This window comes from Diaphorina citri, unplaced genomic scaffold, assembly GCF_000475195.1.
Source record: "Diaphorina citri unplaced genomic scaffold, Diaci psyllid genome assembly version 1.1 scaffold300, whole genome shotgun sequence".
Classification (NCBI taxonomy): Eukaryota; Metazoa; Arthropoda; class Insecta; order Hemiptera; family Psyllidae; genus Diaphorina; species Diaphorina citri.
This window is the reverse complement of record NW_007377735.1, coordinates 181606-199649: the sequence shown is the minus strand read 5'-3', so window position 1 is coordinate 199649 and position 18044 is coordinate 181606. Positions and strand designations below refer to the sequence as shown.

Here is an 18044-nt window from a genome sequence, read left to right as displayed (position 1 = left end):
TTAATAATTTTCTCAAGTAAATAGGTATATTTGAAGATTTTAGGGAGGGATATACCTACATTCTCTTTTTTTTTGCTATTTGTGACCAATTTTAAATTTCACATTTTACCTGTAATGTAACCGTTCATCGTGCTGTGCTGTGTCAAAGTTCAAAAGTTTCTCTTTCTCAAGTTTAGTGGATTAATAGACTATCTGCTATCTGAGCTTTTATTTAGTGTGAAATTATTTATCACAGATCAAAACCCATCTAATAGGTGAGTAATTGGTTAGAGAGTAAAATAAACCCTATCTGCCCCACAACCCATGTGCTAAGTTTGTGATTACAAAATGGGAAATTGACAATATAAAATGACAAAAAGTTATTTTTAGCACCTTGTTTTATGGTAATTAGTTAACAATAGCTGTTGATGAACGTAATGCAGCTAAATTAACAGTACCTGTTTTGAGCCGTGGGGATGCGGAGAAATCAACAACAGGTGCCACACCCCAAGAAACACTAGACTTGACTAGAACAAAAATCTAGCAACATTAAGGCTCAAAATTTATTTTATAGGTACCTATCCAAGAATGGAAAAGTTTGGTTCGAAAATTTTCACCCCAGATGGGAGAACTCAAACCTCCAGGTTGAAAGTCAGTGCTCTTGCCCACTCGGCCACATTGGTGGGCTACATTATATGCCCAACTTTCTAAAATGTCATACTACCATGATGGGAATATTGGTTTTATTTAATATTTGCCAGTTAAAAATGTATGTACCTATAACACTACAGTTTGCAAGAAACCTTCTGCAACTTGGAATCTCTTGGTCCTCTTACGAGTTACGAGTAAATTGTGTTTGACAGGTCATTGGCCCCTAATTTTTATCATATGTTATCCATTCATTGGATAAAATTTAGAAATAGCAACCACATGATATCAACTACAAGTCATAATACCCAAGTATATTGAAAATAAAAAATAGTCCAATTTACAAAAATAATCAAAACTCCCTAGGTCTGAGTGAACAAAAAGATAACGAAGCTTGAAATTCAGCTCACTAGGGAGTAGTGATGTGGAATCATGTTTCTGAAAAGAAATATCTCATGTATTGCATGGTTTCTGTGCTATCTCATATCATTTTACAAAACGATATGGGAGCAGAGTTATGAAATTTTTGTTTGTTGATAACATGTGTTTGTGATCACTTGAAACAAAATTCTCTTACCGGGCTGTTGGTTTGAGTCTCTTGTCTAGTGATACTCATTGCAGAATTTAATTCATCTTTTCAGAGTTTTATTTTGTGACAAGTCTTTTGTGTGGAGTATTTGAAAATGAAGTATCACAAGCTTGAGCCCAAACATTTGCAAGATCTGAAAGACATAGCTCAAAAACTGCGAATTGACTCTATTATTGCAACTGATAGCTCCAAATCTGGGTAAGTGAATTCTTTGATATTTTTTTTAAAATAATAAATTGGAATGTACCTAGGTATGTAATTACTGGGGTTTTTTAAAGAAATAATTATTTTTTGCATTTATCTTCAAATAAAAACTGTTCTTACTGTCATGAAAAATGCATTTGTATAATGTTATTTTATTTTTATTAAGTATATTATTTATTTTAAAAATTCCCCTATCAACAGGTTGTGTTGAATAACCTAAATAATAACACATGATTCACTCATTCACCATGTGGAAATTCATTATTATTAATTTTATCTTTTAGAAATTTTCTGGAGATATTGTTATTTACTTATTTTAAACTACTTAGGTATTATTATTTTATTAATTGTACTTGAAAGAAAGAAAAAAAATATTCCATTAAGTAATAACATTAATAAATAATATGATGAGTGTTAAGCTACCCTTGATAGAAGGTCAGAGCAGCACAAGTTGATGTGACCAGCTTTTTCTCTAAAATATCCTTTAATTAGAGATAACAAATTATCTATTGCAAGACCTACCCATATATTATTCCAATTTTTCCAAACTTCTACAAGATAAATTTTTACTCTCAGGGATTAAAGCTCATAAATTCTTACCTCTGTTCAAAGTGTAGAGAAGCCAGAATATGACTGCTCTAAATTTGGTGCTTCTGGTCATCAATTTTTTATTTTATCGATGACACCAACTTATGGCTAAAATTCATTGATGGCAAGGGTTTGTATAGTTTATTACCCTTTGAAATCATTGAAAGTTATCTTGAAGAATCCATTTGATCAATTCCATAGGGCAGGTATTATATAATGTATTCCTAGCATGCCTATTTTGCTTAGATTCTAGATCCTTTCTCTTTATTGTATGGTTGATAGGTACATTTTAGGATTTATTTTCTCACTAAACAATGATGACAGCTTCAAATAAAGAACATGGTCTGTAATGATGGTAATAGTAGTGATTCTTTTTTAGGTCTCCTTTCTTGAGGCAGGATAGATCTATTTGAGTTATTGTGTGATGAATATTTATCATTCAGCTACAGTGTATTCTAAGTAGAATACTTAGGTATTAAGTACTTTGAGTAAGTTGTGATTTTAGCTTCGATACTAACGCACCCCTTCAGTGAATTACTTACCGAGGCATTTATTTGAACTGAGAAGTATAATCAATTAAGTATTGTCATAATGGAAAACCACTATTGGACAAACTAAGTGAGGAAATCTTGGACATATTAATATCCAAGTTATAAATCAAACAGAGGGCTAATGGAACCATGTTTACTCTTGGAAATTCAGCAGGTAACTACTGCCTTCTATTTAAAATCTAAATTTTTTTTTTCAAAATTACTTAAAATCATTAAAAAAAAAAAAAAAAAAATGTACCGAGAAGGCCTAATAGTCAGCTGTTCTAGTTTGCTCTCTGGCTTTGCTGTTTACCTACTTCTCTCTTTGAATTTTGTCTTGAATGCCTACAGGTAAAATAGGTACCTGTACCTAACTGGAAGCTGTTGCTGTTATCAACAATGATGTAATACCTAATCAATAGGTATCTCAATAGATGTCTTTTATAAGATACCTAGTTTCTCTCAGCAGTAATTTAGTTGGGCCTTCCTGAATTGAACTCAAAAACAAATAAAGGACTCGGGGGTTCTAGATTACCTATTTGGAATAAGGCCTGGGTTCAGTTCAGCATGAGGAAAATAATGAGCTTTGACTATCTAGGTATCACATCAACAATTTTACCTCACTATTTCCTTGTTTAATGCATGTTTTTGAATATTATTAAATAAGGTGACACTTATTAAATAAATATTAAATTTTAATAGTTTAATTTATATAATCTTAGAAGCCCGGCCGACGGGCCTATCATTTATACAGAACTTGTATAACATAGCAGCAAAGAGAAATTAAAATTTCTCAGCAGAGAAAGGTGAGGGAGAAAGAGTGCATAATATGCATGCCAAAAAAATATCAAGGATTGGTCTCCTAAAGCTATGTACTTAACACAAATAAAATTATATCGTGCTCTCTATAAATATAAACATTAAGATCTCTCTATAAACACCAAGATATAATTAAGTCTGTACTGCAAAATCTTAAATGTAGTGCATTATTACATAACTAAACCTGAATACGTTTAATTGTACGTCTTGTGCTGTGAATAAAACTTTCTATAGTTCATATCATATTGGTATCAGATGATTGCATGATCATGTAATTCATAATTCAGCTGTTCCGGGCAGAGGAAAAAAAAAATCGCCCCGTAAAAAATCAATCAGGATCTTTTTTATATAAATTTAAGTAAAGTTTATAGGAAGTTCATGATTAATAATTTACCTACCTACGTGTACAAGTAGGTATGATTAGCTGAATTCTCTTTAGGGATGGGATTCCTTAAAAAAAAAAAAAAGAGTTCTCTTTCGGAGCTTCCTTCTTTTCGCGCAGAAAAACTAGTTCTCACTTTTCCTGTGCATGGAGTAAGAAAGGCAAAGTCCTTTCAGCAATAGGCCCCAAGTACATAGGTAATATTTTTGTTACCCATATACTTAAGCTAAGCAAAATACCTATCTCGTATTCAGCTCAGCTTAAATTTCCAGGGTAACAAGCATACAAAGATATGTTCTGCTCCAAAGCTTCAACAGCAAGACGCACTCAACTTGCAAGTGGTTCTAAAGTTACTTGATACTTCTACCTAGTTGTGTGTCAGTGCCTATTGGAATATTATTACCTAAATTTGTACATGGAAAGGTCATAGGAAAGTCAAATTCAACTATTGTCTACTAGGAACAGCTATCAGCAGTGGAGTATTTGAGAATCCTCCAAAGCTTCAACAGCAAGACGCACTCAACTTGCAAGTGGTTCTAAAGTTACTTGATACTTCTACCTAGTTGTGTGTCAGTGCCTAGTGGAATATTATTACCTAAATTTGTACATGGAAAGGTCATAGGAAAGTCAAATTCAACTATTGTCTACGAGGAACAGCTATCAGCAGTGGCGTATTTGAGAATTGAACTAAGAGAAGATTTAAACAATTTGGAGTAGGATGGAATAGAAATAGGTATCTGGACTGATTTTACTTCTCTCCCGTAAAAAATTAACGAACCGTGGAAAAAATAAATAGGTTGGTAAAAAATAAAAGTATTTTTAATGCGACTGTAAAGCTGTGTCCATACAGTCGATCATCGGTCATCGGTCAACATTGATCCACATCGATCGACGCCCGTCGAAAATATGTGCACATAGCTTAGGAATTTATGAAATTACCAAGGGCACATTCTAAGTCCCCTAGATTCCTCTACAATCCTTCACTGGCTTGTTCGCAGCTAACACTCGTACTTACTAGCTCCAAAGTACCGGCAAACCAACCGAGCCGGTGTTATGTAGTAACCGTCATCTCATGTAATCGTTAACCCATTGACTTACTCTGTCCAGACTATTATCAACCACGAAAGTCGTCTACACCTCTACACGGCGGACTTTAATGGGTTAATTTTGTAAAACGATCTTATCAATACAATATTATTGCTCCAGGTTCGAAAGTCGTCTACACCTCTACACGGCGGACTTTAATGGGTTAATTTTGTAAAACGATCTTATCAATACAATATTATTGCTCCAGGTTTTGACCATGTTATCGCAAAAGACGTTCTAACGGCTCTCAACGGTTGTTTAGTTCACAGTTATTAAGAACGATCAGTTGATCAGTAGGCGATTATTGGTACCAATATCCCCCCTTCCACCTAATTTACGTGATTTTTAAACCACACATGATGAATTATTCTTTGAAATCGCTCAAAAGAGTTTGGTTGGACCAAAAAGTCATTGAAAAGAAAACCATTCCATCTTCCAGGATTTCTAGAAAATGTAGTTTTTTTTTCGATGTAGGTAATTTTCTTGATGGAAGGACGAATGAGCCTAAATTTAAATGCCCTGCTGTAGAAAGAAGAACATTCTGCTTTCCAACAAATGCCTCGTTCTTAACGAGCAAGACTCTCGTTATTGCTACGTAAGATAAGCAAATACCTGCCTTCGTAAACATGTTTTGTACAAAGTAATTAAAGTACCAATTTACCTATACTTACCTACCTATTTTTTTAAATCGAATTTTTACATTAGTTCGGTAGTAATAAGATAAGCAAATACCTGCCTTCGTAAACATGTTTTGTACAAAGTAATTAAAGTACCAATTTACCTATACTTACCTACCTATTTTTTAAATCGAATTTTTACATTAGTTCGGTTGTAGGTACGTAACTGTAGTGGAAGTGGCAATCATTACAGTCATACCACGCATGCGTTAACTCAGAAGGTTTTGATTCAAGTTCAATCAATGAAATTGTTGATCGAGCGAGCTCGTAACCTAAGCTCTTTCTCATTTGTTCAGTTCTGTATGCCACAATACGTTGGCTCTAGTGAAGTTATTTATTATTTATTTAAATTTTAAAACCCCTCTTTTTCCATCATGAAAGTTGAAGATTCCACCCTAGCTCTTTTGAGAGACATCGCTCAAAAGTTGAGAATTGATAGTATCTATGCCACCGAAGCTTCCAAATCTGGGTAAGTTCTTTTGAGCTTCGGCTTTTGTCCCTTATCCGTGTTTTTAGTAACGAACCTTTTCTAGTCATGTGCTCAAGAAATATTTGACCTAGCTCTTTTGAGAGACATCGCTCAAAAGTTGAGAATTGATAGTATCTATGCCACCGAAGCTTCCAAATCTGGGTAAGTTCTTTTGTGCTTCGGCTTTTGTCCCTTATCCGTGTTTTTAGTAACGAACCTTTTCTAGTCATGTGCTCAAGAACTATTTGTATAAAACCGTTCACAACACTAATTTGATAATTTCTAGTCATGTGCTCAAGAAATATTTGAATAAAACCGTTCACAACACTAATTTGACAAGTGTTTTGTGCTTAGTTTTTACACTGTTTAGTGTTTAACTCTCTTACTCATTATCTTTTTAATTTGAAAGGTCTTCCTGAAGTTGAGCTTGTATAGCCTGCTAGTAGCTACTTAGTATTTTGAATGCACGTGGCTTTGGTAATCCAAAGTATTAATCTTGCATTAGAAGAAGATAGTGCACCCTCAGAAAGAAGTAGTAGCTGGAAATTTGCTTTCCATCATACCCCAATTTGACAAGTGTTTTGTGCTTAGTTTTTACACTGTTTAGTGTTTAACTCTCTTACTCATTATCTTTTTAATTTGAAAGGTCTTCCTAAAGTTGAGCTTGTATAGCCTGCTAGTAGCTAGTATTTTGAATGCACGTGGCTTTGGTAATCCAAAGTATTAATCTTGCATTAGAAGAAGAAATTGCACCCTCAGAAAGAAGAAGCAGCTGGAAATTTGCTTTCCATCATACCCTTAATCAGTAGAATACCTTATCAACCAGCTGATTTGTTTTTGCTAATTTTTGTGCAAAAATTGACCCAATAACATGATTGTGCTCGTGAATGTTTTATCACAGTAATTTAGTCACAGTAAAATCAATTGTCCTCGTTATCTGCTTGTATCTATCGGCAGATTCTTCAGTTTTGGTCATTTGTGTAACCTCTGTCGACCTAATTTTTGTGCAAAAATTGACCCAATAACATGATTGTGCTCGTGAATGTTTTATCACAGTAATTTAGTCACAGTAAAATCAATTGTTCTCGTTATCTGCTTGTATCTATCGGCAGATTCTTCAGTTTTAGTCATTTGTGTAACCTCTGTCGAGTAAGGTCAGGATCAGGGAAATACAGGACCTCCAGGATCAGGTTGATAGAATCTTGTCCGCGGTAGTCCTTCTTATCTCCATAGTTTGGGCAGTTATAATTCTTTTGCTGTGGAAAAACTTACCTGGGGAAGCAAAAGAAAAGTTAGATCTAAGTGGGGAGGGTTAGACGTATGATGTGATTTTACTATGAAGTCCTCCGTAACTACTTTGTAATTACACCTATTCACACGATAGAAGTACCTATAGCAATTATTTATAGTGCTTTATTGACCGTCGAAATGGGACTTGTAGTCCCAATGATCTCAATTATTAGATCATATTTGGTAATGAACTAATGAATGTCTCTACAGTAGTACTTTGAGAATAATAGAGCGCTCTGTATACTAGTAGGTAGGTTATTCTCAAATCACAGCACTACATACAAAGTCCTCATTCCACAGGTAATAAGGTAAATACTAATTGAACGGGTATTTTCGATTTCCTTCAATTTCAAAACGGCTTGATATAAAAACCAGGGAAAACACTACATGTTGTAGGTAAGAGATACTCGTATACCTAGATAGTGATATCAAAATATTGAAGTTTAATAACTAGGCACAATATTTGACATGGGTGGCAAGGTTGATTAGTTCAAGTTATGAGTTCACCTTGTTTTATGAGATCTTGATTGTCGTAGATCTAAAAAAAAGCAATCATAATTTTTATCATATTTTAAATCTGTTTGCACTTTTCCCAATGCTATCAAGGACCTAGAAGGTACACTCTTCCAACTGCCTTGTACATAACTACTGTCAATTTGTTTAAGGACAGACAATCCCTATTTGCAAAACTTTCATTTCGAATTTGCAATTCTGCAAAAACTTGTTTTCCTTTTTTTACGAGCAAACCCGACTGGTCTTAGGAAAACTTAGACTTTGAATTTGCAAATCCACAAAACTTGTTTCTCTTTTATCGAGTAAGCAATGGGGAGTCAAGTATAAGATTTATATCTCCACTAATAGATCTGAATAATGAGAACATTAGGTGGATAAACTTCGGAGCCAAGGTCATTTTATGCTGATTTAAAGTAAGAGTGTGCCAAATTTGTAGCTTCGGGCCAAGTACTAATCAATCTTAGCATTAAATATGCGAATAGATTTTCCTTACTCCTGTGACTCACTCAGTAAGGACACTGATTTCCAAGTGAAAATTCACTGAGTGAAGGTTTCTGTTTCTTAAATCCTTTCCTAAACGTATTTCCCTTAATTAATCCTGAATATGATTCAATTAATGTAGGTGGAAAAACTTACCTGGGGAAGCAAAAGAAAAGTTAGATCTAAGTGGGGAGGGTTAGACGTATGATGTGATTTTACTATGAAGTCCTCTGTAACTACTTTGTAATTACACCTATTCACACGATAGAAGTACCTATAGCAATTATTTATAGTGCTTTATTGAGCGTCGAAATGGGACTTGTAGTCCCAATGATCTCAATTATTAGATCATATTTGGTAATGAACTAATGACTGTGTCTCTACTGTAGTACTTTCAGAATAATAGAGCGCTCTGTATACTAGTAGGTTATTCTCAAATCACAGCACTACATACAAAGTCCTCATTCCATCGTGTATAACATAGCAGCAAAGAGAAATTAAAATTTCTCAGCAGAGAAAGGTGAGGGAGAAAGAGTGCATAATATGCATGCCAAAAAATATCAAGGATTGGTCTCCTAGAGCTATGTACCTAACACAAATAAAATTATATCGTGCTCTCTATAAATAAAAACACCAAGATATAATTAAGTCTGTGCTGCAAAATCTTAAATGTAGTGCATTACTTATTACATAACTAAACCTGAATCGTCTTGTGCTGTGAATAAAACTTTCTATAGTTCATATCATATTGGTATCAGATGATTGCATGATCATGTAATTCATAATTTTAGCTGTTCCAGGCAGAGGAAAAAAATGGCTCTGTAAAAAATCAATTAGGATCTTTTTTTATATAAATTTAAGTAAGTATTTAATAGGAAGTTTATGATTAATAATTTACCTACCTACGTGTATAACAGGATAGATCTATTTGAGTTATTGTGTGATGAATATTTATCATTCAGCTACAGTGTATTCTAAGTAGAATACTTAGGTATTAAGTACCTTTAGTAAGTTGTGATTTTAGCTTCGATGCTAACCCACCCCTTCAGTGAATTACTCTACCGAGTCATTTATTTGAACTGAGAAGTTAACTAATTATAAGTATTGTCATAATGGAAAACCACTATTGGACAAACTAAGTGAGGAAACCTTGGACATATTGATGTCCAAGTTATAAATCAAACAGCAGGTACTGCCTTCTATTTAAAATCTAAACTTCAAATAAATTTTTTTTTTTTTTTTTTTTTTTTTTTTTTTTTTTTTGTCGTGATACCTAATTTCTTGCCTTGTTGTGGAGACATTGTTAAAGGCGTCCTTTGATTAGGCATCAGGCTCATAAGTATTTCGAACGGTCATAAAGGTAACAATTAAGACTGTAAAGGTAGACACATAAAAAACTCCGATAAGAAAGATGTGTTACTTTCACTCTGATTCTTAGGTACCTACATATGTTTTTACATGTTTTAAAAAGGTGGGTATTTTTGCATCTTTTTAACAAATTTATTTCATTAGTGTCTTGTATAGCAGGTCTATGGTCTCATGTTGAAAAGCACTTTGACTTATAATGTCCTGCACAATCGCGAGTGCATTGAATGAGGACTTGTATACTGGGCACTTTTTAGGCAGTAGAAAGCACTTTGACGTATAATGTCCTGCACAATCGCGAGTGCATTGAATGAGGACTTGTATACTGGGCACTTTTTAGGCAGTAGAAAAAAATCTTTGTCTCGTTGATTCGTACCTACCCTCTTTGTGACCTTTCAAGTTCATCATAATTATTTGTATTCCTCTTGATTTATTACCTTCACTGAAGAATAACATTTTATTAATTTTAATTCGATTGAATCCTTTCTAAGATTCCGCGGGCAATTCTACAATCCAAGGATCAAAATTAATGACTTGTAGTCCAACACAACAACAATCTACTTATCCGGTTGGGTGATTATTATCAGGCAACGTTCGTTTTGACCTTTCAAAGGACGATTGTCTATAGTCTATGTTGGAATAAGAACTGATAAATAACACGATGAGCGAATAAAAATTTCAATAACTTTTATGCCCGTTTGATCGAGCGATTGCTCAGATGAGAAGCGAATGCATTTCTTATATTCACTACCTGTTCAAGAGTGTTCTGTCAGCATGCAAAGAAGGCTAGATCTCTACTTTATTCCTGCAATATTTACCTTGATTGCCTTTAGGAATGTGTTCTATTATTATTTTAGAGCTAAGAACTTTAAGTCGGGGTTATATTTTTGTGGTCTTTTGGATCATCACTTTACCGAATAATATGGAGTAGGATTTACCAAATGTAAAATGCAGAGTGGAGAGTTGCAAATTAGGAGAGGAGAAATAATAGAGCCTGGTCCAAGATTTCTAGTCCCATTTGAAAGTTTAAAGCCTGCTGAAATTTGATCCATTTTGTTTGGTTCCACTTGAAGGCAGGTACATTCTTGAACCTTGTAAAATGTATACTTACACCAAAGATTTGCTTTTGTTTATGCGACCATCAGACCGAATTAATAGGTTTTTCTGGTAGCCTTTAGGTCCTGCATCATCCCTTAAGTTGTACAGTTGTTCGCGGGACACCCTGTTTTAATTATTATTCTAAGTTCTCCTAAAACTTCCCATCATTTTCAGCATCTCGAAGGACTGATCAAAAACAAGAGCGCCGTGTCCACCATTCTCAGTAAGATTGGAAACTTTCTATGTAAGTTGGAACTCGATTTCATTATTACTAAGAATTCACACATTTCCCAAGCTTTTGCATACATTTGAATCATAGATTCCATTAGATTACATCTATTTTTCTTATCATACAGTCAGGCAAGAAGAAAATGCCTCAATACTTTGTACCTATCCAGCATTCTTTGAATCAACCAATGAGAATTGATCTGCTGATCGCCGTGTCCATCCAGCCGGACAAGAATTTGGTCAGCGATGCCCCCAAAGTTGACATCTCCAACATCAAACTCTCTTCCCCTCCCTCGTACAAGAAGGGTGAATTGGTGGCCACCCGTCTCGCCTATGGTATTGGTCTGGCCAAACTTGCAGCCTCCAATAGCCGCGTCATCGCACTTGATGGAGACACCAAAAACTCCACCTTCTCCGACAAGCTCAAGAAAGTAAGTGACTAGCTCAAGAAAGTCAGTGACTAGCTCAAAAAAGTTAGTGACTAGCTCAAGAAAGTAAGTGTAGGAAATGCCAAAGGAGCTAAGCGCCATTTCGAAGATTTTTTTTCCTTTCTATTGAGCTAATGCTTATCTAAATTAGTTATAAATCTCCGATGATTGCTAGTAGTTCATTTCAAATATTGGCCTACATGTTAACCGCCGTCCGCCATCAACGGAAACAGGGAAAATAACAGCTAACCTTATCCAGCCTAGCTAGCTACCCGGGCAGTTCTTCAAAGGATTTTCACTGCTTTAAAACAACAAGAAAAAGTTCTCAGGGTGGTTAGCTGCGGTTCAGGACTAGCCAATGAAACATGGCTAGAGACCATCACCTTGGTGTATGCCTGATATAAAAAGATTTTTTTTTTTTAATTCCACCATCACCATTCGGGCAAAGCTAAAGAAAGCAACTTTTTAACAATGTTTTCTATTTGTTTAGAAAGTTGACAACTACGGTCTAAAACTATCTATACTAACTAAAATTACAATATTATTATGTTTGTTGAAAATTTTAATTTTTAAAACCTTTTACTTTGAATTTTTAATTTATTCATTAGTTTTGGTGACTATTGTGAATTTTCCTGACATTGTCTATTTTACTATGGATAGTTTAAGTGTGAATTTCAATTTAATATCATTGTTCAGTCTTATATTTGTATTCAACAGCCAGATTTAATAGGACCATTCTCAGTAAGATTGGAAACTTTCTATGTAAGTTGGAACTCGATTTCATTATTACTAAGAATTCACACATTTCCCAAGCTTTTGGATGCATTTGAATCATAGATTCCATTAGATTACATCTATTTTTCTTATCATACAGTCAGGCAAGAAGAAAATGCCTCAATATTTTGTACCTATCCAGCATTCTTTGAATCAACCAATGAGAATTGATCTGCTGATGTTTTTCTAGCCAATCAGAGAATGGCAAATGTGTCTCATTTTAGTGCAATAATTTAAAAATGTGGATCAACATTCTACTGTCTACATTCTACACTTGATCAATTTTGCCCAAATCAAATCCTTATAGTTAGTCCTAATCTATTGTCTTCAATGTCAACCAGGTAAGAACCTACGTATAAGTATTGGGAATTCATTTGGAATTCCATTGACATCTGCTGATGTTTTTCTAGCCAATCAGAGAATGGCAAATGTGTCTCATTTTAGTGCAATAATTTAAAAATGTGGATCAACATATCACTTTACCGAATAATATGGAGTAGGATTTACCAAATGTAAAATGCAGAGTGGAGAGTTGCAAATTAGGAGAGGAGAAATAATAGAACCTGGTCCAAGATTTCTAGTTCCATTTGAAAGTTTAAACCCTGCTGAAATTTGATCCATTTTGTTTGGTTCCACTTGAAGGTTAGGTACATTCTTGAACCTTGTAAAATGTATACTTACACCAAAGATTTGCTTTTGTTTATGCGACCATCAGACTGAATTCTATTGTTTTTGTTCTGTCACAAGAACAAGAGCTAGACTGTCTCTTCATTTGTAATACGAATATATCTATGATATTTGTACAAAGTCAGCAAAGTGGGTAGAATTATACAATGCCTAGTTCTATTGCATTGAAGTCCACATGAATGTAACATGAGAAGATACGGCTGAAAGATAAGACTATTGAGAGTAGGTATTTTTGTCAACTTTACAATGTTATGGCTTATGATTTCCTTTTTATGGGTATCTTAATTCATTTGTAATACGAATATATCTATGATATTTGTACAAAGTCATCAAAGTGGGTAGAATTATACAATGCCTAGTTCTATTGCATTGAGGTCCAAATGAATGTAACATGAGAAGATACGACTGAAAGATGAGACTATTGAGAGTAGGTATTTTGTCAACTTTGCAATCTTATGGCTTATGATTTCCTTTTTATGGGTATCTTATGTTTTATATATTTAAAAAAATATAGAATAGAATATACCTTGTTTATCCTACCAGAATGAGACTGAAAAGTCCCTTTACTCCCGCAGACTAAACAAGGTCTTATAATTATGTATATTTCAGGTGTTTCTGTTTATAGGAAGGAATTTCTGCTTATAAGAAACCGCTATAGGAATAAGAAATGCTTTTTTCATTATTTTATCTCGTTTTCCCTTCACTATCTATAGAGGAAACGATAGTTATCAATTGACTACATATTTAAAAGTACTGCTACTCCGATGAGTGTTATGCGTTTAGAGATTGACTGTACTTTAGCTCTAGCAAAGTTGAGAAAGAGTGTATTATCAAATTTTGTTTGGAAATGCTTTTTTCATTATTTTATCTCGTTTTCCCTTCACTATCTATAGAGGAAACGATAGTTATCAATTGACTACATATTTAAAAGTTCTGCTACTCCGATGAGTGTTATGCGTTTAGAGATTGGCTGTACTTTAGCTCTAGCAAAGTTGAGAAAGAGTGTATTATCAAATTTTGACCTTCCTCAATGAAAACTCGTTTTAAATCCTCTAGATAGAGGTCAAACAAGAATAGTCGAACAAAAAGTGAACGATATGAGTGTTGAGATTGCTTGTTTACTCTCTCAATGTTAATGTTTTTAATGGAGCATTGAGTGAATGGAGTACTAATGGAGCATTAGTACGCGCTACTTACTGCTGTTTTCTTCGTAAATAGATACATACCCACAAAGAACATTGATACATTGGTAGACCTGATAGGGAATTTAGCTAAAAAAATCTAATAAATAAATCAGTATGATTCCATGCTTCGACTGAGATTCGAACCCTACCGTGGCAAGTTTTCTCATCTCATCTTCTCTTCTATTTGCAGACATCCTACATCATGCGCTTCCATGGCCGAGATTATGTCCGTCCTATTCTTCCATACCATGAAGTATTCCCTGGCAGAACCCAGAGATCCCTCTAGCGACAGATTTATCCTGTCCAAGGGACATGAGATTGCTTGTTTACTCTCTCAATGTTAATGTTTTTAATGGAGCATTGAGTGAGGTTAGTACGCGCTACTTACTGCTGTTTTCTTCGTAAATAGATACCTAGATACCCACAAAGAACATTGATACATTGGTAGACCTGATAGACATATTATTGCTACCATACGCTATCAGGTAGAGTAGACCTGAGAGGCGCACTTGTTCAGGCGTATCTATCAGGTCTACTTTAGAGTGAATGGCCGGCTTTAGTCCCCAGTTTACCATATTTGAAATAGATATAATATTATTTAAATTTTTCAAAATTAACTTGTGACCTTATTAATCATATAGGTAACGTATTTACCTATCTACAAAAAGAAAGAAAAAAAATCAATATCTTATCCCTAAAGGGAATTTAGCTTCGCTCAAAAGAGTTTGGTTGGACCAAAAAGTCATTGAAAAGAAAACCATTCCATCTTCCAGGATTTCTAGAAAATGTAGGTTGAAATATTTGCAATCGAAAAACGAGTACAAATTTTATTTATTCAGAAATAAGCACTGAAGGTCTGACATACATAAGTTTTTTTTTTTTATGCCTTCTCTTGTCTCCTTTTCATCTCAGTTGGTGCTATTTTTCCCTTAGACAAAAAATTTTGTTTCCTGTGTGCCATGTGTTGATAATAGAATAGAATATACCTTGTTTATCCTGCCAGAATGAGACTGAGAGACAAAAAGAGCCAGAACGACCCCATTGAAGCGAGGAAAAAAGGAATTGAATAACTCAGCGTTAAAAGAAAATTAGCTGAAAAACACAACAAAACCTCGACCCTAACTTCTAACTTCGGTACAAGATGAATAAACAGCTCATCCCTAAAATGTTGCTAAAAATAAAATTAATCTACCTGTATTGTTTCAGGCCTTCCATGAAGCTTCCCAAGTGAAAGGCAAGCCTACTGCTCTCATCGCCAAAACCTTCAAAGGCAAAGACTTCCCCAACATTGAAGATAAGGAAGAGTGGCACGGAAAACCTCTGGGCTCCAGCTCTGCCGACGTTTTGAAAGTAAGTTCCAATAAGGTTCCGTCTTCAATGGACTTTTTTTTGCCAATAGAATTATACTACTCCTCGGCCCTGGTTACCTGGGGCTTCACCGGAGTATCACTCGCCACTACTGCTGCGAAACAACAGCCGTTGTAAACAACTGCTGCTCCAACACAGCAGCAACTGAGCTCTTGTGGAAATATAGTACCCTGGTAAAGCCATACATACCATCAGGGCTTATTCAATGAACTTGTGAAGAAGTGTATAACCTCTGCTTCTAAAAAGTACCTAGGTACAAGTTAAAAAAAAAGAAAAAAAAAATGGGTTTTTTACCACCGCCTGTTGAAAATCGGACCCAACCAAATAGGTTTTTCTGGTAGCCTTTAGGTCCTGCATCATCCCTTAAGTTGTACAGTTGTTCGCGGGACACCCTGTTTTAATTATTATTCTACTTAAGTTCTCCTAAAACTTCCCATCATTTTCAGCATCTCGAAGGACTGATCAAAAACAAGAGCGCCGTGTCTTAAAGCAATAAAACTATTACGTTTAGATGTGTAAACCCCGTTCGAAGAACTCAAAATCTGTACCGACCACCGAATGATTTCTGTTGTAGAAAAACTTACTTTCCTTTCTATAGGATAAGGAAAGTAACTTCCATTGACTAGGTGGATCTAGGAAAGTCTGAGGCATTCATGACTACCATACTTAATAAAATATAACTGTAAACTTCTGTACCATTTGCCAATAAAAAAATTACAGTTACAAAACTATTCTGTACCAAATACATGAGGCCTTGTTTAGACTACGGGAGTAAAGGTTCTCATTTTGGCAGTGTAAACAGGGTAAAATCTATTATATTCGACTTTATTTGTACCGTAAGTCGGGTCAATTCATATAGGTTCCCTTTGCAGAGGGTTTTTGTTGTTCACAAATGTCTGAAATATTGATCATTAGGCCATTTTCCTTCTCGCATTTTCCTATGCAGCGGGTAAAAAGAAGCCATTTAAATGCAATTAAATACTTCTCACACTCTAATAAAAATCCCCTCTGAGGGTTTTTGTTGTTCACAAATGTCTGAAATATTGATCATTAGGCCATTTTCCTTCTCGCATTTTCCTATGCAGCGGGTAAAAAGAACCCATTTAAATTCAATTAAATACTTCTCACACTCTAATAAAAATCCCTTCCGATTGAATCCTTTCTAAGATTCCGCGGGCAATTCTACAATCCAAGGATCAAAATTAATGACTTGTAGTCCAACACAACAACAATCTACCTATCCGGCTGGGTGATTATTATCAGGCAACGTTAGTTTTGACCTTTCAAAGGACGATTGTTTATAGTCTATGTTGGAATAAGAACTGATAAATAACACGATGAGCGAATAAAAATTTCAATAACTTTTATACCCGTTTGATCGAGCGATTGCTCAGATGAGAAGCGAATGCATTTCTTATATTCACTACCTGTTCAAGAGTGTTCTGTCAGCATGCAAAGAAGGCTAGATCTCTACTTTATTCCTGCAATATTTACCTTGATTGCCTTTAGGAATGTGTTCTGTTATTATTTTAGAGCTAAGAACTTTAAGTCGATATTATGTTTAGGCGGTCTCTTCCTGATCCCTTATGTGCCGCGTCCATTTTAGTTTAGGACTATTGCACTAAAAATTACAATAAAAATCAAATACATAATTAGTTGTTTATAATCTAAAAATGTTTCTGTTTCCAGGCCTACCCAGACCGATACATCGAGTGTTTCATCGCCGAACAAAACTTGGTTGGAGTGGCCATCGGAGCTGCCTGTAGAAACCGCACAGTTCCTTTTGTATCCACTTTTGCCGCCTTCTTCACCAGAACTTTTGACCAGGTAAGTCAGCTCCCATGGCGTAGTGGTCACTCGCCTTGCATGCGGGAGACCCGGGTTCGATTCCCGGCGGGGTCAAAAAATTGTTAAATTGAGATACTTGGAAAATCCTACAATGCTGCAGTGAGCACCAAAGTTGTGATATAATAACACACAAGGCCGGCGCTCTGTCTTCGAAGCCAACTAGACAGTTCATAGCTCAAAAAACTCTCTCCCAATCTACATTTTCTCCTTGTTTTACATATTTAAAAAAATTATAGAATAGAATATACCTTGTTTATCCTACCAGAATGAGACTGAAAAGTCCCTTTACTCCCGCAGTCTAAACAAGGTCTTATAGTTATGTATATTTCAGGTGTTTCTGTTTATAGGAAGAAATTTCTGCTTATAGGAAGCCGCTATAGGAATAGGGAAATAAATTATTTCATATTTACATTCCCTTTTCAGATCCGTATGGGAGCTATTTCTCAGACCAACGTGAACTTCGTGGGCTCTCACTGTGGAGTCAGTATTGGTGAAGATGGGCCCAGTCAGATGGCTTTGGAAGATATTGCCATGTTCCGCACAATCCCAGGTAAGTAAAGAGTAGACATTCACTATTAAATTTTTAAAAGGTAATTGTTTATTAGAATTAAGATTCTCTGTACTAAATTTGCCAATACGTGAACTTCGTGGGCTCTCACTGTGGAGTCAGTATTGGTGAAGATGGGCCCAGTCAGATGGCTTTGGAAGATATTGCCATGTTCCGTACAATCCCAGGTAAATAAAGAGTAGACATTCACTATTAAATTTGTAAAAGGTAATTGTTTATTAGAATTAAGATTCTCTGTACTA

General features: G+C 35.0%; 1 protein-coding gene and 1 long non-coding RNA gene across 2 annotated transcripts; one reads left to right on the top strand and one right to left on the bottom strand.

Moving 5' to 3' along the window:
- The first annotated feature begins 1163 nt into the window (after positions 1-1163).
- LOC103507249 (transketolase-like protein 2) lies at positions 1164-17809 on the top strand. Its single transcript, XM_026822163.1, has 6 exons — positions 1164-1414; positions 14209-14338; positions 15225-15368; positions 15833-15865; positions 17076-17213; positions 17658-17809. The coding sequence occupies exons 1-6, from the start codon at positions 1311-1313 to the stop codon at positions 17790-17792; spliced, it is 684 nt and encodes a 227-aa protein (XP_026677964.1). The 5' UTR covers positions 1164-1310; the 3' UTR covers positions 17793-17809.
- On the bottom strand, positions 5783-6133 carry LOC113466610. Its single transcript, XR_003390957.1, has 2 exons — positions 6060-6133; positions 5783-5897 (listed from the first exon to the last, which is right to left on the bottom strand). It is a non-coding gene; the product is annotated as an uncharacterized LOC113466610 (long non-coding RNA).
- Positions 17810-18044: the final 235 nt, after the last annotated feature.

Coding starts and splice junctions, on each gene's coding strand:
- LOC103507249 (XM_026822163.1), top strand. CDS start 1,311: ATGAAGTATCACAAGCTTGAGCCCAAACATTTGCAAGATCTGAAAGAC. Junction 1,415..14,208: donor ACTGATAGCTCCAAATCTGG/GTAAGTGAATTC, acceptor TTCTATTTGCAG/ACATCCTACATCATGCGCTT. Junction 15,866..17,075: donor TGATCAAAAACAAGAGCGCC/GTGTCTTAAAGC, acceptor TTCTGTTTCCAG/GCCTACCCAGACCGATACAT.